At 35.8% G+C, this 24973-nt stretch overlaps 5 protein-coding genes and 1 long non-coding RNA gene across 26 annotated transcripts in view; 3 read left to right on the plus strand and 3 right to left on the minus strand.

Annotated features, from left to right (window-relative positions):
• The first annotated feature begins 95 nt into the window (after positions 1 to 95).
• On the plus strand, positions 96 to 1239 carry LOC143360197 (protein stunted). Of its 2 annotated transcripts, XM_076798838.1 has the most exons (4): positions 96 to 256; positions 361 to 491; positions 752 to 777; positions 1073 to 1239. In XM_076798838.1, the coding sequence occupies exons 1-3, from the start codon at positions 228 to 230 to the stop codon at positions 760 to 762; spliced, it is 171 nt and encodes a 56-aa protein (XP_076654953.1). In that variant the 5' UTR covers positions 96 to 227; the 3' UTR covers positions 763 to 777; positions 1073 to 1239. The 2 variants fall into 2 exon arrangements, with proteins under 2 accessions (XP_076654953.1, XP_076654952.1); XM_076798837.1 differs by lacking the exon at positions 752 to 777 and having other exon boundaries at positions 98 to 256.
• Th1 (negative elongation factor complex member TH1) lies at positions 980 to 5025 on the minus strand. Of its 7 annotated transcripts, none has more exons than XM_076798816.1 (12): positions 4686 to 5025; positions 3701 to 3889; positions 3410 to 3629; positions 3204 to 3311; positions 2981 to 3130; positions 2723 to 2853; positions 2453 to 2640; positions 2124 to 2376; positions 1831 to 2041; positions 1602 to 1742; positions 1398 to 1527; positions 980 to 1326 (listed from the first exon to the last, which is right to left on the minus strand). In XM_076798816.1, the coding sequence occupies exons 1-12, from the start codon at positions 4733 to 4735 to the stop codon at positions 1292 to 1294; spliced, it is 1806 nt and encodes a 601-aa protein (XP_076654931.1). In that variant the 5' UTR covers positions 4736 to 5025; the 3' UTR covers positions 980 to 1291. The 7 variants fall into 7 exon arrangements, with proteins under 7 accessions (XP_076654931.1, XP_076654925.1, XP_076654927.1 ...); XM_076798810.1 differs by adding an exon at positions 4214 to 4421 and having other exon boundaries at positions 980 to 1527; positions 4665 to 5014; XM_076798812.1 differs by lacking the exon at positions 4686 to 5025 and adding exons at positions 4214 to 4421; positions 4525 to 4627 and having other exon boundaries at positions 980 to 1527.
• A 376-nt stretch (positions 5026 to 5401) lies between these two features.
• Lamp1 (lysosome-associated membrane glycoprotein 1) lies at positions 5402 to 8699 on the plus strand. Its single transcript, XM_076798819.1, has 6 exons — positions 5402 to 5764; positions 5824 to 5891; positions 6530 to 7065; positions 7222 to 7444; positions 7529 to 7717; positions 7886 to 8699. The coding sequence occupies exons 2-6, from the start codon at positions 5840 to 5842 to the stop codon at positions 8023 to 8025; spliced, it is 1140 nt and encodes a 379-aa protein (XP_076654934.1). The 5' UTR covers positions 5402 to 5764; positions 5824 to 5839; the 3' UTR covers positions 8026 to 8699.
• Positions 8700 to 9220: 521 nt separating this feature from the next.
• Positions 9221 to 19599, plus strand: Angel (protein angel). Of its 2 annotated transcripts, none has more exons than XM_076798817.1 (6): positions 9221 to 9508; positions 14431 to 14806; positions 16398 to 16576; positions 16921 to 17294; positions 17715 to 17961; positions 18207 to 19599. In XM_076798817.1, exons 1-6 carry the CDS (start codon positions 9425 to 9427, stop codon positions 18603 to 18605), a joined length of 1659 nt encoding a protein of 552 aa, XP_076654932.1. In that variant the 5' UTR covers positions 9221 to 9424; the 3' UTR covers positions 18606 to 19599. The 2 variants fall into 2 exon arrangements, with proteins under 2 accessions (XP_076654932.1, XP_076654933.1); XM_076798818.1 differs by lacking the exon at positions 9221 to 9508 and adding an exon at positions 14153 to 14340.
• On the minus strand, positions 11480 to 13179 carry LOC143360198 (uncharacterized). The gene is made up of 2 exons (XR_013083229.1): positions 12685 to 13179; positions 11480 to 12118 (listed from the first exon to the last, which is right to left on the minus strand). It is a non-coding gene; the product is annotated as an uncharacterized LOC143360198 (long non-coding RNA).
• A 4100-nt stretch (positions 19600 to 23699) lies between the features above and the next one.
• The window catches only part of How (protein held out wings), a 50085-nt gene continuing 48811 nt past the window's right edge, over positions 23700 to 24973 (minus strand). For all 13 annotated transcript variants that reach the window (XM_076798825.1, XM_076798823.1, XM_076798822.1 and 10 more), the window contains one exon: positions 23700 to 24348. The gene's annotated coding sequence lies outside the window, so the exon portion shown is untranslated. The remainder of the gene's footprint in view (positions 24349 to 24973) is intronic.

Below are 24973 nucleotides of genomic sequence, written 5' to 3' on the forward strand. Positions count from 1 at the left end.
TGAAACTTCGTGGATTTTCTGCGCGCATGCCTACAATGGACGTTTCAAGGTTTCGCGGGAGTTCCATTTGAGTTTCGCTTCTACAAAAATCATTATCCTGAGTTGTAGATAACTTCACTTTACCAGACTCCCCGACGTCCCGACTCAAAGTTAGTTGGTTCTCTTAGCACGTCGTCGTAAAGATAAGTTAAAATTTTCTCTAATTCAAACTAAAACGAAACATAAAAATGTCTGCGTGGAGACAAGCAGGATTAAAGTAAGAAAATTCTATTGAAATATGTCTACTGTTAGCACATATTAATATTATTTCAAATATGTTATGTAACTTATGAGTATTTCACGTTGAATTTTGTATTGTAGTTACATCAATTATTCACAAATTGCTGCGAAACTTGTTAGGCAAGCTTTGAAAGCTGACGTTAGGGCAGAAGCTATGAAACGCGACGATGTAAACGTAAGATTTACTCAGTGGAAAGATGGTAAACCAGCTAGTAAGTATATTCAAAAACAATGTTATCTAGCTAATTTTGATATAATTTTTAATCGAGGTTTATTTATTATATGTGTACCATATATGTAACTTCAGGAGATCAACTCTAAACAAGTATTTCTTTGTACAATTACATGTACATGTTCATATTTTTAAGATTTAATTTCAACAGAAAAATTTAGTTTCCTATAGTTATGTTCCATTTGAGTTACATGGTTCACTTGCTTAAGTAATGTACTACAGAAAAATGTTTAATTACAGATGAAAAGTAATAGATACGAGAATTTGTAAGTTTACAGTTCCACGTAACGATTGGTTGAGATTTGTGTGAAATTAACCCTGTTTGCGAGAGTACATAACTACTATTTACATAGACAAATTTCAAGAAAAGCCCGGATATGTTTGATTTCCTTTTGTAAAAATTTTTTGTGCGACAATTAACGTTTTACAATAGCATGTCATTTAACAATATTGTACTGTTAGAAAAAGTAAACCGTTTTAGTTTCTCTTTATTAACAAATGCAAGAAATGTAATAATTTACACAAATTACATTCTGTTTACGCTATCTGTGTTTTTTGCAGAAAAAGTCTAAATTGGGATATCACAGATGAGAGGAAGTCATCCTTTTCCTAGGTTCACACATCCACATACATTACGCATGAAAGAAGAGACAGCAAAGTTTAATACAGTAGTAACTTATATATGGTAATTCCACATATGCTCATCTGAAGTAAAAATATTTCTCTCGGAGTTGCAAGTCCTTTTTTCCAAATCGACCTACCTTTGTTTATTAAGATGCATCACCTTATGGTAGGGCAATGTGCTTTACAGTGTACTGGAAAGATACATTGCTACATTTAAAACAACCTTGCTTTGTAATTTGTAAAGATAACGAACGATATTTACCGATAAATTCAGAAACGAGATCGTTATCGCTATCACCACGCATTGTTCCTGTAATTTCTTCGTCTTCCACCATCGGTAAAAATAAGTGAACAAATTCGGTTGTGTACGGTGGAGCAATGGCTTCTAATACCTAACAATAAAATTTGATTGATGCAACTGTAAGGTATTCATTAATTCATTCATTAATGATAAACAGATTCGTACCTCTGTAACGAAGTATCTAATTAAGGAAACATCAGTATCTCCCCGTTGCCAACATTGTTTAATATAACACACCACAGGTACCACGCAACCTTTGCTCAATAGATTGACCATTCTATCAATCAACATCTTTTTCATCTCCAGCTGTACAACATTAATGTAAAAATGTCTCTATACTTTTTTTATTTGAACGATAAAGGGTACTTGAGAATGCATTTTCGGAAATTCATACCTGTACAAGTATCTCTAGTTCGTCCTGTTTACTTTCGAATAACTGTACAAGAAGTTGCAACACTTTCGGATGCAAGAGAGGGTGGCAGACGACCACCTCGTCTAGCAGCGCAAGGTGCACAGGACAATGTTCTGTGCACAATTTGAAGTACGATGGTTCAGTCACGGTGCATTCCACCCACCTAATTACACCTACACTCACGACAGGAAACCTAAATAAATGTATATAGGATTAATAAGTTCCTACACTTGTATTTATATTAATAATACCGGAGGACCCTTAATTAAGCGTACCTTATGCATTGGTATAAAGTATGCAATTCGGCGACCAATTCGGTGGATCCTTTGTTAATGTTGCAAATATTATGCACCTTCTCAATCGCCTGGATAGTCGTTTTCAAATCGTCTTTGTTTAACTTGCGAGCGTGACCTTTCTTAGCTGGGATATCGCACACACTGGCTGCGTAAGCCAATAAATAAATATACTTTGGCTTATGCTCGGGATTAATTTTGACGCTAGGCTTGAAAAGTGCGTCGACCAACAATTCTGCAATAAATACGAAAATGTATATTGACATACCATTTTTCAAATAACGGATAGAACCGAATAAGTACATTCTTACCTAGAAACTGTGGGTTTCGAAGTAACTCTATCGGAGGTGGTTCCGCGGTGGAATAGTTACGAAATAGAACACTAATGTCGGCAGGATTTAGAGTATTCCGCGATAACATAGACGCCAATGCCTGGCACGCGTTAGGACTACTCGAAGCTCCGTTTAATGCCATCGTTATCGGAGTAACATCGTGGTGGCTGAACACGCGGTACATGATCAATAGAAATGTATAATAATTAACCCTTTCACACTGTAATACGTTAAATCGTTTCTTCTTACTTTTGCTGGGCACATTTCGTGATCTCTTGAGAAAGCCTTTTCATCATGAATCCACCGCGTGATTCTTGTGCCAAAATTTGCAACAACACTTGACTGTACACGTAGGTATGTTGTCCATGACATACCATTTTCTACTAACAGAAAAATCGTATGTAGACATACTTGTAAAATCGTTGAACATTAACAATGAAATCAAATAAGATGTGACAAGATGAAATCGCCGTTTCCATGTGTTAAGTGCGTGATCGCATTACTAACCGCGCATTCTTGTATACTGGATTGCCAATCGTCTGTATTTTGTAAAAAGCCAGCGATCGCAGTTTTTAGAACTCGTGAAAATACTTCAATTTGTTGGGCTGCCGTCGAGATGCTTGTAATTTCACCTTGGAAGCCTGCGTCGGATATAAGCTAGGAGAAAATAAATTCAACTGTAAAGATTGAAAATAAAACGTAGCTCTGAAGAGTTATTATAGGTCTATACCTTTATAGTAAAATTTAACATCAAGCAATCAGGGTATTCTTCCGCAAGCCTATAAATAAGAGATCTCCATGTGGGATGCTGAATCATCTCTGTTAACCAGGCAGGAGTCTAACGTAAAAGACATTCATTTTTAAGTGTTTTTCGAATCAACAAAGTTTGAAGATCACACAAACCAGAGTTAATTAAGCCAAATTAGTTGGACGTACTTCACCCTCCTCTGTGAAAATTTTGTCTGCCTTTTTAGGGTCAAAAGTCTTCAGTATCATATCTTTCAAATTATTTTCCACCATTGCTTGAACATCTGAGACTTTCACTCCAGCAAGAATTAGCCATTCTGCTAAGAGATTTGCCATTTGAGCACAGGCAGTGTAATTTTTCGATAATAATTCTATTACTTGTTCAGGATTACCACCAGCTTGAAAGTATCTAAAAGAATATATAAAGTATATTTAAAAAAATATTTCCAAAGATACATTGTCCCTTAAAATACACCTTACCTTTTGAGTTGCATAAATATACCGGGTTCCATGATGTAATCTGGAGTTTTGAACTTATCTAAACACTCATTTAAAATTTCTTGAGGATTATCAAAGCTATCTTCTCCTCCACAATCCTCGTTGGTCCTGGACATTTCGTCTGTCCAACCACCATGGTTTTCATCATAATCGGACTCCATTACTCTGTTGCTAAAACATTAATCGACTGTGAGCTAAAGTGTTATTGATGAACTAATAAATTAATGGTTACACTAACTTTATGTAAATACAACTCAAGGAATATTTGTTTTCGTTAATTATAATCTTATGATTGAGATTTCTATACAATTCAAATAAAGGGGATTCGAAATTAGATAGAGATCTACTACGAATCCTATATGAACTCAAATTAACAAATATCAACGCGAATAACACAGAAACTACAACGCACTTATAAATAAATAGACAGATCACACGATAAGGTTAAGTTACCATAAATTGTATCACAACATTTCGTGATTACCGAGTACTCACTTGTAGTTTTTTTCGAACAAAACTGAGTCAACGAATAAAAAGGTTCCTACGTTTTATTAATTATCTACAATACGTCACATAAGCATGTAAAGATAAAAAACAGAAACTTAAGCTTCTTCGCCTGTCTACCCTACACAAAGTTTTAGTGACATTATAACCTCCCTTTTTACATCTTCCATAGTATGCAATATAGATAGAGTCCAATAAACTGAAACATGTGAACGCAAATTGGCTACATTTAATAATTCGTAGAATGTAGTCGTATGTTAACAATGAATGAAATGAAAAAAATTTCTTTAAATTCGGCTTACAATTTTAGTTTCACTCGAGAACATTTTAACAATGTCATAGATTTGCTGAAATTAATTTGGATTTCATAATAGGATTCTTTTAAATGGGTCGTTCAAAGAAATATAATTATGGAGCATAAAAGAATAATACAAAAAACAACATATTGAATAGACGTTTTTACTGTTGCGCTGTGTATAATGGCTCCAGCTGGGCGGGAGCAGGATTGGTCATGTGAATTTCGTGAGTAATCAAAGCATTACAGTCCTTCAAATGATTCTTTCAAACAGCGATGTTTATTAAGTTACAAACGAATAAAGCTTCAAATGATAACGCTCGGTGCTATTGTACTCTCACTTTAACCTTCTGTAGGTCGTAATGAATAGCATTCTCATCTATGAGACGATGTTTTATGGTGTAGAGACACCATAGCCACAGAGTATGTGCACGGAGAATTGTTGTAGAAATGAAACTCAACAGAAACTGAATCATTCTTACTGCGCATGCGTCCGTAAATTGCCCCCTGCGTAGATAGCCTATGAACTCTGTATTCAAGTGCGCATGCGTTCAGAATTATATATAACATTCAGTGATGTCTAACGGGAATATTTGAATTATAAACAAGTGAAATGTAAACATTTTCACAAACTAAAATCACTAGAAATGTTAATTTTATTTTTAGCTGTTTTCATAGTATATGAATTAGTGTCCGTATGCTTCAATACGGAATTCAAAGCTATGTTCACAAGGCACTATGTGCTGACGCATGCGCACTAGAAGTTGTTTTAAAAGCGCTGGAGTTTCACCTCTATAATGTTATGGTATGGAGGCGTAACACGATAAGAATACCAATACATACAAAATTGAATTTTTTCAACATCTTAATGACTTTTTTAAGAAGAATACACTGTTAGACCGTTCTTCGCCTATGTCTGAATTATATATGCAAGTGATGAAACGAGCGAACGTCAAAAGAATTAATTACTAGCCCTGCCACGTATGAGCTGAGCGCTGCGCACCTGCCATCGAATATCACAACATAAGAAAAAGCTTTCATTTTTCTTGGTGTCTCTTGATAGCCAGAGAGGGGCGGAAAAGTATATACATATGTATATGTATGTGTACTCCCATCGTCGGTGTACCAGTTGAAGCAAAGTCTATTTGTGAACGACATTTTAAGAGAACGGAGTTACATTGAACATCTACCAGCGTTTTATGTCATACGCGACGAAATTGCACAGATTTCCTCAATCTACCATCGAGGTTTGCATTCTTCGACGATCACGAAGCTGAAGCTTTCGTTAATTTCTGCTTGTTTCCAGCAAACCGGAACTCACGATGATGTCGAAGTTTTTGCTACTCTTCTGCTTCACAACGCTTTACTTTTTGGGTATGATTTTTCAAACTTTCAGAATCCGTACTCTCTCGTTACGAATGACAGTTAAGTTTGCTGATACGACATAGAAGAATTTTCATTTCTGTTTGAAAACGCGTGTTGAATTTTTTTTATGAATTTCAGTTCCACATATTTTGTTTTTTTTTTCTCTTCGATTACTCACGGTCCCCTTATCGTTCTCTATATTATTTTATAACTACGTTTAATCCGTATCGCACGATTTGTCAATTTACACAAAAATCTTCCGAACACAGAGAAATGACAGTTAAAATATTCATAGAGATTTATATTTAAACATAGCTGTCTTCGAAATTCCTTTGATCGTTGTCTCAGTACTAGTAAGTTGTGTAAATTTATTATTTATCCGCAAATTAAAGTCTATTTTGCATGTATTCCTAATTAAATAAATGAAGTGTTCTATTTGTAATATTTTGTATGTAACAAAGAAACTTCTGTGATTTTGCTTTTGTAGTCAAGGGACTCTGTATTCGTTAACTATACCATTGAATAGCGTTTGGATAGGCAAGAGACTTACATGTATAAAAATTTGATATTGCATGCTCCTAGCATTTAGATCATTCACTGTTCTAAACATTTCTGTGCTCCTTATACATATATTGTTTTTATGATAGATGAGGGACAAGGAATCGTCCTTGTAAAGGACGACACTCCTACTGCTGCTTTGTCATTTCAAAAGCACAATGCTGCACAGAATTCTGAAGAACATCTGACTGATGAAGCATTGAAACATCTGACTGATGAGGCAGCTGTGTTGACACCATCAGTCCATGATGATAAGAAGCCTTCGGATGATGTGACTGTGACTCAACCTCCTGCGAGTAGTACAGATAAAACTACCTCCAAAACCACCACCTCCACAACTACTACCACCACCACTCCTTCAACCACCACCTCAACCACCACCTCAACCACCACTCCTTCAACCACCACTCCTTCAACCACCACCTCTTCTACAACACCTTCAACTACTTCAACCGCTCCGGACACTACGCCTACCCCGACAACTACAGTTGCCCCAGTGGTGCCTACAACACCATTACCTCCACAGAACCCTGCCAAATGGATAGTAAGCGAGGCCAATACGACTTGCATTGTGGTACAGATGTCTGTGCAGTTCAACATCAGTTATCCGAAGGCCAACAAAACGGTTTGTAACCAGAGAGAATTCATTGGTTTAAATTAGTTCAAAACTATCTGCATCACACAGGAGACAAACAGAAACTCTATTCTCTGTTTCGCATAAAAATCCACTGTCTAATTACTCGTAAATAAGTAATAATGAACAAAAAATACAATACTTCAGGTCTCCCACATAACGTTTGACATACCAATGGATAATGCAACCACCAAGGCAAGCGGAAACTGCGGCAAACTCGAACAGGTGCTCACATTGACGTGGTCCCCGAAAAACGCGCCTGTCGGCAACATGTCGCTGCACTTCACGAAAAACGAAAGCACACATCATTATTCTCTTCACCACTTGGAGGTTGTTCTTCCAGTAACAGATTTTCTGAACACAACATTAAGTAAGATCCTGCGATTTCTTTAAAGATTTCCCGTACTTATGTGTTACCGGACATATATATTTTATTCTCTCTTTTTTTTACCAGATCAGTCCTTGGTTCTGATACACGAGCCGACCACCTATGCAGCTGGATTAACAAACTCCTATAGATGCTTAAAGAAACAGACATTGAACCTGAAGATGAACGGCTCCACCGCAGACTCTGGCGTCATTACAGTATCAGGATTGCAATTCCAGGCGTTCAAGACAGATAATTCTACAAATTTCGGTTTAGGTGAGTTGCGAAACCTCTGAGCAAAATAAGTGAATTATGTCGTTGATAATTTTTTTTTTTTGAGAATATCAGCGATACTAGTGAAATCGAATTAAATATGATTACAAGGGAACCATGACGGTGATATTATGTATTTTCTAATGTTTCGTTAACTTTCTCGTGTTTCAGCCAAGGATTGCGCTTTTGATACACCCGACGTTGTACCGATAGCAGTAGGCTGTGCACTCGCAGGATTAGTGATTATAGTTTTAATTGCGTATTTGGTTGGTCGTCGGCGAAACCACGCTCGCGGCTACCTTAGCATGTAACTTTTCTATTATTTTTTATCTCTTCTTCATTATGTCGATAATCTATGTTTATGTACTGCATGTTAATACCAAACAGATTACTGCTTTTTTCTTCCCTTTTCTTTTTTAAACGTTAGAATTTACTGTTCGGAAGAAAGTCATTTCGATAAAAATATATTTCTTTTCGAATATCAACGGACTTTGAATCGAACGTACCAGCGACGACGGTTTTGTTTCGTGGAAATTGTACTTCCTTTAAGTTAATTACGTGTACAGGGAACTTTGTAGTAACGATACTTTAATTATCTGAAATACCGATGTCCGATATCCAACGGGAAGCATTATTGGTCCATTTGCTTTTCTCGTTTCGGACTGTTATTAATGTTTTTGTAGCATTCGTTTTGTCAATTATATAATGTGTAATTAGGTTGCTCGCGGGACGTGATGAACAAATATTTTTAGAGAGTAAAAACTGTAATTCGAAACTACGAAGCGAGCTTATTACGATAACATCGGCGAAGTATGTGCAATTTCTGGCTGTTTTTCGAATTACTAAATTCGTTATTTCGATTTTCCAACGGTGACCTCGGTTTGGTAATTCGATGAAATTGATACAGCGTACGCTGAACGAAGTATATACGTTTTACTGTGATAATATTTTAATGAGAATTAAATCGATTCAGAAAAGTATCGAATTCTTTGCTGAAAATCTGTTAATCTGTAAGGACTCAATTTTCCCTATATGAACTGCATCGTTTATTCGTCAAACATATGTGTAATATATATTTTACATCTTTGTTTTTTTTGTTTTTGTTTTTTTTTTTTAGTAGTAATAATACTAATAATTCTAGCAAAAGAAAGAAATATTATAATATAAAATAGTGTCCGGTTTTTAAGTATAAGCCTGTCTTTATCAATAAACAGCTTGGTTGCTAATAAATTACAGTATATTTAAGAATTATGTCGATCATTATCATTCCCGAATACATTTTTGAAAAATTTCCTCTACAAAGAATTATAAATATTTATTTATTCCGTCTGCGAAAAATATAATTCGCAGATATTGAACGAATAATCATCGGGTATTTCTGGTAGATTGGTTCGTCGCTGATAACGTGTATGTATATGTGTATATGTATGTATATATATATTTTTTTTTTATTAAATACGCGGGGAACGTTGTCTGCCATGACATTCGTTTGTTTCGAAGGTAACTATGAAAACATAAACGTCGAGGCCGACCCGTATGACTGTAGAATTTGTTAGATCATTGTAGGAACCGTCTATTGTGCGTAGTGACGACGTTATCTCTGTGTTTGGCCACAGGGATGTTCCTACCTTTACTGACAACGGGTGACATAACCTAACCTATGCACCTGCGTACAGTCATGTATTAATATCTCTACTGCTTTGTAAATAAATGAATACAGCAAGCAGGTTGTTACGGAAAATTCACACCACGAGTCTTGACATCTCTTTTAAAACCTGCAGTCGTGAAGCTAAGGTAATCCTTAATTATTTCCTTTCTTATTTATGTTGTTATTTATCATGTGTGATTCTACATTGCGCAACGACATCGACAAAATAATTCTCCAATTTGTTTTTAAAAAATTCTCGATCATTTATACGCAACGAACGTGGACTATTTAAATCCTCTGCGTTCTATGTTCCGAATTTTAATTAGTACGTCGCGAGTACTTGCAATTGCAAAGCGGATCATTGTAAATTTCAGGTTTACAATATATATGTGTACATATATATTTATGATTTTGTTCTTTTATCTGTGTGTATATAATATTTCGACGAGTTTAGCTGTTTTTCTTATCAGAAGCCTACAAACTTAGATTTCTTTATGTTTAAATCGTGGGGAATCACACAATGACTAATGATGCGTCTATGTAAATAAAATGACGAGTAACAATAGAATTAATCGGATTGTAAAATTCTGAATTAACGTAACATTATCCTAGTTACATATAGTTAAACAAAAGATAGATAGTATACGAGGAGTTGATGCAAGTATAAAATATTATAATGAAATTATAAAAATGTAATGCTATGAAATTTCCATTTTATTTTTTAACACGGAATCGAACTGATAAATCCAAAGTTAAAATCGTTAGACGCGTACGTGACTGTCTTTACATTATATGGAAAATTGTATAAATTAAAGGTATGTTTTGCTAACTAGAACTTTCATACTTTTCCTGAATTTAGGTTAAAATTATTTCTACAGAAAATCATGTTTGAAAAGCACTTTAAAATACTTTAATGCTCGATATTATATAATCGAATGCGCAGTCCTTTATTATTTCTTTACGTCGATCATTTTAATAATAACAATCACAGGTTAGAAAACATTCTACGTATGTACAAGAAATATATGTTCTAACAGAGGTTATGATCACCGATAGCATCGAAGTAAACACTTAGACAACTAGAATGTCGAGAAATATCGTTCCGCGGTTTGTTTTTCAAAGGAAATGTTGTTACTCGTTTAATTAGCTGTTTCTCCGCATAAAAAATGTTACGGATTAATAAGAAAAACAAAGTCTAACGATTTATTGGTTGATTTGCTACTATAAAAACATCATTGTCCTTGTAACTTTTACACAAACACGTTAATAGACTGGATATTCATAAAAATTGATTTTTCATTGGCTATCTTGAAACAAGTAGCGACCAAGTAATTAATTCATTTCTGTCCTTGTGTCTCATTTGAATGTGGATAAAATGGGAATTAATTTAATATCAATTATTTTAATATCAGTGAAAAAATTGCCATTTTATCCAGGTTTCGAATCGACGTGTCGTGAAGTGTTAGATATGCCTCGACTTTAAAAACCGTATAAACATTGATAAAATCTTGATTTATACCTGATGATGTCTGTTATCTTATCGGCGGCGAGCTGCAGAAGGATGTATGGTAAAGCAGCGCATCCGATCACGATTTATTGTTGTTTCTACTGTTCATACATTTGTGCAAATCAACGTTAAATTGATATTAGTCGAAGAATATCTTCCTTACTTTCATTACGGGTGCGGTAGGTCGAGCGGCACATTCGGATAAGATATATACCAGTCCGAAAATAAAAAATCATTTTGGTACGTGGCTCAATATTTTCGAAAATCTCATTAGAAAGTCCCCTTTGCGTGTACACGCTTCGATATAATTTAAATAATTAAAATAATTATTATTATAACTTTTACAGAATTTTCGTCGACGATTAGATTGCGAATCTTGTGCATTTATTATCAGATTATCTAAAACCCTTCTAACAAATCCTTTAATAGGGCAATGGAATGTTCATTCGATTTTAATTACTGCTGATTAGACGTCAGCTGCTTGTACTCGCATAAACGTGCCTGCAGTCTAATTGTTTTTACTTCAGGATAAAGTTAAAAAAAGTAAGCGTAGCGTCATCAAGTAATCTTTACTGATTATCCTACGTTTGAGATATGCTCTTGCAAGCAATTGTTGGCAAGGCAATGAAGTTTTTATTTGTTTTTAATTTCTGTGAATTAGGTGACGGTAATTTATACTTGCATACATATTGACAGTCGTGCGATGTCGTTAGCTGGTTTTTACTAATCGTTCTACTCGTTACGGGGCAGTGAGATTATTTAACAGTAGATAATCCGTGCAGCACAGTAGATACATATTGATTTCAAGTAGAAACGGCCAGCGATGGTCAGACATGGCTCACCGTGCTCGTCGTCCGATCTAATTTGAATTTCGCGCGTTTTATTCATTCAAAAACATCGTTTCGATTCTACTCTCTAAAACCGTTTGTTCCACTTTTTCGAGGAACAATAAACAATGTACCATAGGGAATCGATCGGAAGAAATTTTCCAGCTGAAACCCACAAAGGTAATTGTTTACAGTTTCGTTCGGCTCCATTCTTGCAAAATATCCGTCCTCAGCTTTTCGACACTCGGATGTTTCCAAGGAATCTCTTTTCCCTTGATTTTTGCAAAATGTACCTAAAAAATTTGATAAATTAGAATCGGATAAGTGTAATAAACTATGATATTTTAACCTATCTTTTGCCAGAAGTGTATCGCCCATGAAATCTTCGCCAAATTCTATCTTGAATTCGCAACAGAATGTACCTAAAAGAAATCGACGGATTAGGATCGGATAAATCGAACGCAACTTAATTACGATGTTTTAATTGTTCACCTTTAATAATTACTCACCTTTTCCGCAGGTATTGTTCAGAAAATTATGGCCGGACTTTTCTCTCAAGATTTTCCGAATTTGGCCAGCGTAGGGTAAACGACTCAATTACTGAGGGGGTACCAATTACTGTGCCTACATTAATTATATTTATTTTTGAAGCATAATGAATATTAAAAAGGAGATCTATAACATGGACCGACAATTAAAAAAAATGAGATATCACATAATTTGTATGTTCGTATTTTTTTTATCAACAAATAATGCACTTGCACTACTTTCAAAATAAATGGTCCACATATTAACTGATTTTAATGAAAAAATTTAATATTTTAATATTTATTCTGCTTTAAAAGTAAGTATAATTAATATAGGCAGATCATTTGGTACCCCCACAGTAATTGGGTCCCTTACCGATTCCTAATAGCGGTTCTGGTTTGTCCTCGTACCCGCGCATTCCAAGATAACTGCGTAACCCGGTTCTGAACCGTTTACTCACCAAGGATGACTCCCCGTTATCTATCGGGTCACGTCTCGACGTGACAAATCTTCGTGTTCCTTAACTCTTCTTGTTACCGGCGACCGCCCATTAACACCGACCGATTAAAGATTACGACTTCGACGAACGGAGTGTCCTATTCAAATTACGAATCACCTGATCGCGCGACACCCGGCACAAAATGGCGTGGAATGTTGACGTGAGAACCGATTGGCGCGTCGAAGTTTATGCATCGCGACGGAAAGCGTTGAGCCTGGGATGATTTTTGATAAGCAGACCAAGGGTTCAAGCCTACCCTGGGCCAAACCTACCAAGCATTACTAGTGATTAGTAGACTGCGGATTTTTGTGCATTTATGGCTCATGGAAATTTTAAAAAAATTCTGAAACACAAAATTTGATAGAATTTAGTATGATTTTTATTTGCTTGGGATCTACAAATGCTGTTCCCATTAAAAATCTTATTTCATTCCACTTTCCCAAAGTTTGTCTGTAAAAATTGCATGAACATCCGCAGTTATAGTGATCAGTAGACTGCGGATTTGATGCGGATTTGATGCTAAAAAATTATTTTCATCTCACTGATATTATTAACACTAGGTTAGCGGGAATATTTTTAATTTACAATTATTAAAATCCATGAGGAATTATTCAACAAATTTATTTCTTTGGGTATATGTTATTTTAAAAAATGGCTAAAAATTTGGGCAGCACATTCTTGCTATTTTTATAAAGTAATGCAAAATAGTCACTTTTATCCGGCTCCTGTTTGTTGCAACGATTGAAGAAAATTTTTAGTTTGCGTGAAGATCCATCCGCAGTCTAGGAAGGGAATTTATGGGAGCAATGCATCTTTGCAATTCCAACAATGGCAGAGAGAAAAATTCGAAACCGTTCATATTAGAAATTTTTAGCAGACAAAGAAACGCCGGTGGATATTAAATAAATATTATCGTTCGTATCGGTAGCAATATAAATTCCTCCAGATTTTTATGAACCGCGAGTGCACGAAGGCACGGCGTGGAACGAATGCAACTCGAGCGGTGTACGATTAACAATAAACAGATCGATTACATTCCTACAGCGTTCGTTATCATTTCCACGTTACCGAGAATTGTTTGTCAACAACGTTCGCCACGCGTTGATCGTACGCGAGAACAAAGAGCAAACTATCTCGTTTTTTCGAAAAATCGTTCAGCAATTCTGAAAGGCCGTTTGTCTGAAAACGAGCAGATTTTCCTGTATCCGTAAAAACGGTTCACATCATCGAATATTCGTTACGAAACAGTTGTTGTCGACATCGAGTAGAGAACAATACTGCGTGGCTAGTCGAAAGCGTTCCGGAAAAAAGTTCGCGATCGAGAAAGCTACAAAGCGGTGATGGAATCACCGAGCAAAAGAGGACGCGGATCTAGCCAAAGTCCCCGAAAAGATCGAGAAATCGTTGGACCATCGCGAGGGATATCTCTGTGAACTTTGCGGTAGTAAGGAAGCGCTATTGTAAAACCATCTTATCGGGTAATATTGCTGCACGACATGCGGACATTGTTACATAAGACTGCTTAAATCACCATCGCGAAGCATATATTATAATTGCCACATTAATACGTTCGATAATCCGTACACGACAAACAGAGCTAGCGCGTTCCATCGAGAGGTACGATTTGGTCGTTGGGCTCTCGGGACTCGAGGAGTTTCTCGCGAAGGATTTGGTTTGCTGATCGTTGGTCCAATTGTGCTTTTGCAGACTCTTTGCTATGACATCGTCCCGTGTGCAACCGCTTGCGCGCCCGGAGTAGCGAACAGCAAAGTGCTCCCGCGAGATTCATCGAAGAAGAGCATCTTACGGACGCCCCGAGTCGCTGCAACGAAGACCGGCCATTGCGATTTCATGGGAACCGTCGTCCACCAGCCGTTCTATCATCAGACAACGATGGAATCGTTTTTCGAGACCTACTACAACTCGAACACCAGCTGCGAACCGCCGTTGAACAATTTCGAACGTTCCGACGAGGACGACGACGAGCAACAGTGCATCGACGCCAAAATGTCCTTGAAAGATAAGTATCTCCGGGACCGGCAAAGGTACAAAGCTATGAGACAGTGGACCAGATTCAAGAAAGGTATGCCGCCTACACGATTTCCAGAAAAGCTCCCACAAGATTTTCAGAAAAGCTCGTACAAGGTTTTCAGAAAAGATCGCACAAAAAGTTCAGAAAAGCTCGCCTACCATGTTCAGAAAAGCTCATATACTATGTTCAGAAAAACTCGTACACTATGTTCAGAGAATCTCGTACACTAAGTTCAGAAAAGACAGCACAAGATTTTCAGAAAGGCTCGTACACTATGTTCAGAAAAGTTCGTACAGTATGTTCAGAAAAGCTCGTACACTATGTTTAGAAAAGCTCGTACAGTATGCTCAGAAAAGCTCGCACACTATGTTCAGAAAAGTTCGCACAAGACTCTCAGAAAAGCTCGTATACTATGTTCAGAAAAGACAGCACACGATTTTCAGAAAAGTTCCTACACTATGTTCAGAAAAGACCGCACAAGACTTTCAGAAAAACTCGTACACTATGTTCAGAAAAGCTCGCACACTATGTTTAGAAAAGACCGCACAAGATTTTCAGAAAAACTCGTACACTATGTTCAGAAAAGCTCACACACTATGTTCAGAAAAGCTCGGACAGTATGTTCAGAAAAGCTCGCACACTGTGTTCGGAAAAGCTGGTACAGTATGTTCAGAAAAGCTCGTACACTATGTTCAGAAAAGACAGTACACGATTTTCAGAAAAGCTCGTGCACCATTTTCAGAAAAGCTCGTGCACCATTTTCAGAAAAGCTCGTGCACCATTTTCAGAAAAGCTCGTGCACCATTTTCAGAAAAGCTCGTGCACCATTTTCAGAAAAGCTCGTAAACGATTTTCTTTCTGTTCCACAGGCCCTGGCGAAAATATTGGGACCAGAATTTTCAACGTCTCTCGTGTTTCTGTAGTAAGATCTTTGCGCTTGGAGGGTATTTAATAGCTAATTTTGCGCACCTATTAACTGTGTAAATTATTTCACACGTACACAGTTATTATAGACTGCGGATCTATATGCAAAATAAAAGTTTTCCAAGTCGATTGTAAGAAACAGTAGTCACGTAGAAGCTACTCTTTCTCTTTAACACCAGAGCTACCGAACCAGTCAAAATGGCTGATATCTCTTCTTTGGAACAAATTCAATCTTGTTGTTATTATAAAGGAATAAGTGTAAGTCACGTTTAGGTGGTTCTAGTGTTAATAATCTCAGTAAGTTGAAAATAATGTACACTCAAATTCTTTTAATATCTTAACCATCTTAAATTGCACCAACTCGTCTTTGTCATAAATGCATAAAATCCGCAGTCCAATGATTAAATAGAGTTTTATTCGAAATCAAAATTGTCTACATGAATTAAAAGATACAAGAGCTATATAAGAGCTTGATCTAGCCATTTTTTGTCAAAAGTAGACTGCGGATCTGAATTGGAAAAACAAGTGGAATATAAAACATTAAAATAGGAAAGTGATCTAGTTGAATGCTAGTTAAATATCATTCAGACCTTTCTCGATTGGAAAACACGAAGAATGACGTAAATCGCGAGTGGTCCCAATATTTTGGCCAGCCTTGGAGAAAGCTAAAACGGATAATCACGACTCTGATTTTTCTTTGGTGTTCGCCTTTTCACAGAGAAGCTGGTATCTAGCTCCGAGGAGTATTTCATTCTGAGACTACTATCGTTCAACATTTTGGCACAATGTCTGCTGGAGACTTATCCATTTTTGTACAAGACCCACGACAAACGGGCGCTGTCTTGGAAGATTAGGAGGCAGCTTCTCTTGCAAGAGATTCTGGGAGCCCAGGCTAATGTTAGTCTCTCCGTAAATTGCCCTATATGCACATCGATTGGTAGACTGCGCAGACCTTTGTATATTTTGTATATCGTATAGTGTAGGTTTTTTGTCGAAGAATTTGTATCGTATGCTAATCAGATCGTAATAGCTTCTTTGGGTACAAAAATTTGGTTAGATACATTCTTGTTATTTTTATTATAGGTTTATAATAGTTATTTTATCATAATGTAAAATAGCTAGCTTTGATGCTGCGTAAACCTAGTATTAAAATTTTGAAAGGTTTCTTTCTTTGGCACTTTTGTTAGAAATAGTGTTGGGTAGAATCGTTGTGACAGTGTTTAACAAAATGTCTGTTTCAGGTGATATGTCTCCAAGAGATGCAAGAGGATCACTTGGAAGAGTTTCTCGTTCCGTTCGCAGAATTGGGGTATAATTACATTTACAAGAAGAGAACAAACGAGAAGAGAGACGGTCTACTGTTTCTGTACCGTGCCGATCAATTTGTTCTTCTGGATTACGCGAAAGTTGAGCTGTACCAGTCAGGTATAGAGCTTTTGAGTAGAGACAATGTTGGGATCATTGCTAAGTTAGCGGTTAAGGACAGTCCCGAGACACAATTTGTGATCGCCACCACTCATTTACTTTACAATCCCAAGCGAAACGACGTGCGATTGGGACAAACGCAACTTCTCCTGGCAGAGATCGAGAGGGTAGCTTTCCTGGAGAACACACCGTGAGTGGGAACCTCTTAATTTCTCGAAAAGTAAAGTTCTAGCTCGCACATATTCGTTTATGCAGTTCTCTGATCAAAACTGAATCGGAACAGAATTTTATACTGTTAAACTTCAATACAAATTTAAGTGTATGCACATCTTGTACCGTATGCAATCTTTTTCACTCAGCATTCAGTACTCTTTATCTACTCTAACTAATTAGTATATTGTATGTATCGGTTAATCCAGTAACTTTGGTTCGAAACATTTTTTAATGCAACAAGTGATGAGTACATTCAGGTGGTACAGTTTAGGCGATTTGCCCTGTACAATATTATTTATTTTATCCGTTTATAGTTTTATTCTATCGATGTTCCATTGATGTCAAACTCACCGTATGCAGCGCCATTGTTTAACCATTCGCTGTAATTGGTCCATAGGACAGGTGCCAAATATTTACCTACCATACTGGCCGGAGACTTTAATTTAACACCACACTCTGGAGTCTACGAGTTTCTCACGGAGGGAATGTTCCAGTACCAAGGAAAAGGGAAGAACCTAGAGCACACCGATTTCCGGTCTTTGTCGAACTCCTTGATACCGCCCCGATTGTTCATCACGGACAATTGTCAGCATTTTAATGTATTAAAGAAACGGCTGCGCGGAGAAGGCTCTGCTACAATTATGGTAGGCTCACTAGTGAACGCAGATTTTTATGCAAAATAAAAATTAACTAACTCGATAGCTGGGGACAGCAGCTAAATGTGCTTATGTCTTGAAATATTTTCAATAAGTCGAAAATAATGAAACTTCTTCCTCGTCTTCCATTTCATTGATTTATTTTTATGATAAATGCATAAAATTTGCAGTATACTATATTTGTTCGTGGTTATCTCGTGCACTAATTGTTGGTTGATTTAATTTGTTTGTAGCTAGAGAACAGCGAGCAGCTGAATTCACAAGACCATTTAAAGGATAACAGTACTGACGCGGGCAGCGAGGTGAACGCTGACACGTTGGACCACCAAGTCATCGAAGTTGTGCGTGGCTGCCAGGCAAAGTTCTCTTCCGGTACACTGACGCATCCGTTTCATTTCTCCAGTGTATATAAACACCGAAATCATCAAGGGAAACGAGAAGCCACGACCAACCAAGGATCGTGGATCACGGTCGACTACATTTTCTATAGTAATCTAGTAGAGCCGTTAGAGAAATACCGGTTGCCCACAGTGGAGGAATGCAATCTGTTGCCTACGATACCTAATTTCGCGGTCGGCAGCGACCATCTTTGTTTAGGAGCGACTTTTAAATTGCGCAAATCGAAACTCTAGAAAGAATAATTTCCGAACGATCGTTTAAAATACAAAACAAACAAAAAAAAAAAAAAGAAAACAAACCCAGAAAAAAATCTCTGTAAATCGCAGATAACAAAAATTCCTTTGTATCGAATTGTATCAATGTAGGACACGCCAATACATGCAAAATGATGGAGTTACTTTTTATTTCGAACGAACGGAAATTCAGTTGATTTTATTTTTCCGATGAGAGGACACGTTACGTTAATTTTCATCGAATTTTATCAATGCAGGGTAGCAATGCACGCAGAATGATACGAGTGACATTTTATTTCGAAACGAACGGAAATTCAGTTGATTTTGTTTTTCCGAAAAAAAGGACACGTGTAAAATGTGAATTGCTGTTTCTAATCTTCTCCGGGCTATAGAACCAATGTATAATTTATCGGTCGAGCTGTCGACTTGAAATCTAGAAGATAATTATTTAAATCAAAGTCGTTACGTTTTAAGTACGATAGTTGTTACCATTATATCCCCACGGAATCATAGGTTGTTAGTACCCGATTTAGGTTGTCGTTCTTGTAATATAATATATACATATACATATATTATATATATGTGCCGGTGATTACGAGAGTAAAGTGAGTTGTGTTTTATTTTTTCGAGATGTTTAGACTTCTGGGTCTGAAAAAAAAATATTTTACCATGATAATATTTAATATACAATATACAATTTTTCTTTGTAATTCTAACTCACGCCACTTTCATAATCACCGGCGCGTATATACATACATATATGTATACAATACGGAGAGAACATTTTTTAAAAAGAGATTTGTGATATAACACTTTGAAATTGACATACATCTAACATTATCAGATTGCATTCTTCACCTTCTCGAAGCAGATTACACTTTTTCAGTACAAAAGAAACTTTCGTTACGTGTAATTAGATAGATGGAAAATGTATCAAATATTTTTGTATTATCTGTGATGTGTAAGCTAATAAAGGTAGAAGGGTTAGACGGAATCTTGTTTTGTTATCGTTTTATATATTTTCTCGTACGATAAATTCGAGCCCTTATCAATTACTTTGCGTTGCATCGATTTCCGTTACAGTGAAACTCGATTGCAATCACTGTCCACTCTCGGTTACTAAATTCAAATGTTTTCAGATTGGGGAATATAGTATAAGAAAAATTTTCTTCCGCCCACGCATAAGCGGACGCGAATCCTGGGGCATTTATTCGAGCGCCATTTTCCTGGTTTACAAAACGTTTAATATACTTGGCAAAACATATTCTGATCTTTGACGAGGATGTTGCTCATGTTTTATATTACATGCATTCGTTTTATATTTAAGGTGTACTGCTTGCTGCTGTATCTCATATTTATACGACATTTAATTAATGCAAATATAGACGGACGTTAATCACTTAACACATACGTATATTCTAATTAATTAAAGATAATAGCGTTAAAAATGAGAAGTACGCGTAGTCCCTTTTTTTGTCGAATCTGTGATATCTCCGACAGTTGTTTCACATTTTCACAGGAATTCCTGATATCAGTTGTTGAGATATTGGGCGTTACTTAATTGCTTTTTGTTGTTAAGTTTGATTCGAAGTCGATGTCAAAGGTCGGGCGTACAGTGTCTGTGAGGTAACTGCCTGCAACGAAGACGCCTTCGCATAGTGATCGAAGAACAGCGTGTCCCCGGGTTGGTTTGATATCGACTTAAGTATATATTTTATTACATATATATATATATATATATATTACGTATATACATACGCATATGTATATATGTATATATTATAAGTATGTATTTAAAACTGTGTACAGTACAAAAAAATGTGAAGAGTATTCATCACCTTATGCATGACAGCTGCGTTCATGCTAGAATTTGTTAGCGTTTAGGGGAAGCCGGAGACCGGAAGACCAATTTTGCAGACTTCAAGGTACACGTTAAAAATATTTGGTATATTGAAATCATAAAGAAATTAGTATACTTTACGAGACACAGTACACACGGTAAGTTATTATTCGAAAATATACATCTATATCTGTAATATAGTTAATAAATGTTGCACTACGTTCCTGCGGTTGGAAGCATAGTGATTTCCTAACACCTTCCGATGAGACGCTGGCATTCTGTTATTAAATTTCACTGCGGTATGATTCACCGGAGGTTCTGTTTGTTAATTGCAACTTTGCGTTATTATGTTGTTATTGGAGACAGTCTTGTGGATATGTATAGTATAATAGAAAGAAAAAGTTTTGTTTTAAACAGTCGATTATTCTCTGTTCACCTCCGTATTATACGCGTATTTAAGAATCGAATTTTTTAACGTGAAAAATTTATGTCAAACTGAACAAGATTCGTCCGTCGGTTGCAACGAATTTCATACATTTCATCAACATTACGATAATTAAGAAAGCCGCACGGGAGTCCGTGGCGCTTTCGTAAGTAGCTTGTTCTATGTATAATATATGAGAAAGAAGATTGCATATATCGTTATTGCACTAAACGTATAACAAAATCAATCTTGATTTCTGACTTCCCCGCCTCTACATACGTTATAAATATTTGTATTTCTCTTATACAATATATATATATTTGAACTTAACATATGGTATTAAAATATGCCTAACGCTACCTTTAAGCTACAAACGTAAGTAGATTTCAGATCATTCTAAATACAATTATATTATGAGATACAATTTATGTACATAAAATAATAATTACCTGTCCTTAAATAACAAAGAGAAATTAGGGGTGCTCGCTGGTGAGACACAATTAGACAGATCTGTTAAATATACACAAATTGATATATAACAAAATTGTCCGTATTATTACATGTACATATGGCGAATTCAGTGAATAAACAAAACAAACTTTGTATATATATCTGTATATATATATATAATTGTTATATTATTTGTAAATAAATCAATCTCGCATATATTTTTCTATATATCTAGACGATTATTCTATATATATAGATATATATATAGTATATAATAAGTAATTACAAATAGTTTTTCGATTTTGCAACAAGGGACGTAAAAATAAAACATTTGTGCTAGAGAAATTGTTGCATCTCGTAACAATAGAATTTTCTCAGTTAACAGTTCGTTAATAAACGTTTGTACCCTACACATGTATATGCCTTATAAAAAAATATACTTTTGCGAGAACTCGTTTATACTAACAAGATCGAAAAATAGTCAATGGATGATTTCAATTTTTTTGTTGTTGATTGCACCATAATATTGTATGACAGGATTTTCAGATTGTAGAACACATTCGATAAATGTCCCCTCGTTATGCGATTAGAGATTCCTTTTAGTCATGTAACAATGTAATATGTTTAAAAAAGAAGAAGAAAAGAATAAATGTATTAGACTTAATTAATAATTCGATGGTTTTTTGATTTTTTTTTTTTCAACGTTCATTTGATTGCATGTGCGTCGATTCGTGTATATATATTTATATATATATATATATGTGTGTTGTAAACTTAATAAAATTATTGCAATATTTCACTACTAATAATCCCATTAAAATTCTATATACTTGATTGGATATCCACTCCAATCGTATAACTTACGATTAAATTTTGCGCCTAACAGTTTCAATATTCATTTCATATTTAAATAATTGATTAATATTCAATCACCGATATAAAAACTGTAAATATCGCGTTATCTCTTATATAACAATAAAACTGTTGCGAAACAGAAATATCATTTTCGATTAATTCGTTCTCCCGTCTTAAATGGTAGTGTAGACTTAACAATTAATTTCACTTTCGCATAAAAAATATCAAAATGAAAACAAATTTTAAATTTCATATTGCACCTATTACATATGAACATGCTACTCGTTTAATTGTACAAAATACATTATATATACTATTTTGCAATTTCTCGTCTCTTATTTCCTCTTCATTCTGATGTTTTCTATCAATATTATAAGTACTAAAAGAATTAATCTGTCCAGACACAGTGAGAAAACTCATTATTGTATACGTATATATAAAATTTAAACTTATCGCCTGGCATAATCTTAAAATCTTGCTCACTTAGAGTACAGAAGGTGTGATACAACAGAAAAAAAAAAGAAAAGAAACAAATTCAATCGAAAGCAACAGTTTTCCACTCTTCTTTGAAATGAAATCTTTAGCTTTGCACACCTTAGTTACACCTGTAATAAAATAAGTACCTGTCCCGTAATCGACTACCAAACTGCCTGAACATCTATAATATTCAATATTATTCAGACGAATCGTTTTGACTAATCAAAAAATCGTTCAAATACTATTGCAGAATGCACAACGCTATGACTTGGTTTTTGCACACTTTAATACTAAATCGGTGAATAAAATACTCCGGAGTGAAAAGAAGTTCCAGCGAACAAAAAGTGAATCTCACCAAAGGAACCGCGTATCATACTTTTCTGTCAGACGTCAGAGTTCTGGCAAGTATAATAACGCGATTGACATAGCTTTGAATAAGTCAACGTTGGGCACACCTCGTATGTAAACGAGTAGACTGTGGATTTTTCTGCAAAACGTAACAATGTTTCCCAATGCATCCTATCGCCTTCACAAGTTTGTCTTTTGGCTCTACCATTTTTACGTCATCAATGCAAACATATCCACAATCTATAAATGAGTATTGGACGCATAGCAAAAGATAGCAGAATATTAATTTCACAATGATCATTACACTGCGGACTTCACTCATTCATGACAAAAATGGGTACATACAAGTTAAAGCAGCGGACAAATTAAAAAGATTTATGGATATCAATGCATTAGTTTCAGCTCAATAAGAGAATTAAAAGAAGAAAGAAATTTTCATTTGGCTCCTGTGGCTTGCAAACATTTCTTATTTGGCATAAAGATCCGCAGTAAAATGATCATTATACCTGCACGATAACGCGTTTTTCTCTGATTATATCACACCTTAGGAGATGTCCTCTTCCTCTTCCTCTTTACAGAGACAGGAAGGGCACTACAAGATTCGTATCTGAACAATAAATAAGTTAACAATCTCCAACGTTGGAGCTCGAATCATTCCTCGGATGCAAAAGGATTCTACACGAGAAATCAGAAACTGTGCTTTGTTTTTTAGACGTAAGTAAAAACTTGAGTAACTTGGTACTTACAGGACCAGCAAAGTGATCGTTACACGGATACGATGATACGAGGGCGGGCAAAAGAAACTAATAATAATAAATTACGTCGATAATCTTGCTAATACTATGAAAGATTTTCCACGTTCAAACGAACCACACAGTAAAACTAGAGAAGAGTAACTTGAACGTAATATAAATCTCTTTTTTAAACACGAGGCTACATATCTCTCTCTCTCTCTTGAGTGAGAGACTGTAGGCTCGTGCAAATTGACAAATTCCGTGGTTTATCAATTTGAAAAATTCGGTTTTTTTTTCTCAGATATTTTCTGCACTCGAGTACACGCTGTGACATACGCTTTTGCTTTGTTTTTTTTTTTTCTTCCGTTCACGGATATTGTTCTCGCACCGGACACGCCGGTCGAAGGCTCGAGAAGTTATACAATTTTTGTTTTTTTTTTACTCTCGAAAAAGCACGGAAAGGATACAGGATGGATATAATAGCTTGACGAACAGGGCTGGTGATGCGAACGACGAAGGTGGTCATCTTGTTGGTGAATCAATCGAACGCGGATGTTGTTCCAGAGTCCAGGTGTTAGCACTGGGCGAGTGGATTCCATTGTTAGCACTCCAAGCCTATAGGCCATGGGCAACCAATGTTAAAAAGAAAGAAAAGAAAAAAAAACAGTTTGTTAGTTGATTTAATTATGACTGATTCATGTTAATATCAAGTCTCTGAATAGTACAATAGTCGAGAGAAACCTAGTTAGTGGGAAGCAATGCTTTAGCTTAGAAATATGCATTGAAATTTATTCTTTTTCTGTTTTCTGTTTTAATCTAGTGATATCGACAAAGTTAATCGGTATGATCGTTCTTTTTTTCTCGGTTCTGATGTGCAAATCGAATACCAAATACGAACACTGAGCAACTGCTTCGCACCCTAGTTTTATCGACACAGAGTGTCTTCAAACTTTTGGGCCTCGACTGCTGTTGGCCTTGTCGATCATTAACCCTCTAATTAAGAATTTTGTTGTTAATCGGTTTAAGGGACACAATTACTCTGGGGGTTCCAATTACTGTGCAGTAATTGTACTTATTTTTAAAGCATAATGAATGTCAAAGAAGAGAGATATTAAATTTCTTTCATTGAAATCAGTTAATATGTTATACATCTCTTTTTTAAATATTTATTATGCTTTAAAAATAAGTATAATTAATGTAGGCACAGTGATTGGTAGCCCCACAGTAATTGGGTCCCTTA

This window comes from Halictus rubicundus, chromosome 13, assembly GCF_050948215.1.
Source record: "Halictus rubicundus isolate RS-2024b chromosome 13, iyHalRubi1_principal, whole genome shotgun sequence".
NCBI classification, from domain to species: domain Eukaryota; kingdom Metazoa; phylum Arthropoda; class Insecta; order Hymenoptera; family Halictidae; genus Halictus; species Halictus rubicundus.

Excerpts from the sequence above, each read along its gene's own strand:
- Th1 (XM_076798809.1), bottom strand. The coding sequence starts at position 4,735 with ATGACCAATCCTGCTCCCGCCCAGCTGGAGCCATTATACACAGCGCAA. Across the intron at positions 3,312-3,409 it reads TTTTCACAGAGGAGGGTGAA|ACTCCTGCCTGGTTAACAGA; the intron begins GTACGTCCAACT and ends CTTTTACGTTAG. Across the intron at positions 2,641-2,722 it reads ACGAAATGTGCCCAGCAAAA|CCACCACGATGTTACTCCGA; the intron begins GTAAGAAGAAAC and ends CCGCGTGTTCAG.
- LOC143360197 (XM_076798838.1), top strand. The coding sequence starts at position 228 with ATGTCTGCGTGGAGACAAGCAGGATTAAA. Across the intron at positions 257-360 it reads TGGAGACAAGCAGGATTAAA|TTACATCAATTATTCACAAA; the intron begins GTAAGAAAATTC and ends TTTGTATTGTAG.
- Lamp1 (XM_076798819.1), top strand. The coding sequence starts at position 5,840 with ATGATGTCGAAGTTTTTGCTACTCTTCTGCTTCACAACGCTTTACTTT. Across the intron at positions 7,066-7,221 it reads ATCCGAAGGCCAACAAAACG|GTCTCCCACATAACGTTTGA; the intron begins GTTTGTAACCAG and ends ACAATACTTCAG. Across the intron at positions 7,445-7,528 it reads TTTTCTGAACACAACATTAA|ATCAGTCCTTGGTTCTGATA; the intron begins GTAAGATCCTGC and ends TTTTTTTACCAG.
- Angel (XM_076798817.1), top strand. The coding sequence starts at position 9,425 with ATGAATACAGCAAGCAGGTTGTTACGGAAAATTCACACCACGAGTCTT. Across the intron at positions 9,509-14,430 it reads CCTGCAGTCGTGAAGCTAAG|ACTCTTTGCTATGACATCGT; the intron begins GTAATCCTTAAT and ends GTGCTTTTGCAG. Across the intron at positions 14,807-16,397 it reads GTGGACCAGATTCAAGAAAG|AGAAGCTGGTATCTAGCTCC; the intron begins GTATGCCGCCTA and ends GCCTTTTCACAG.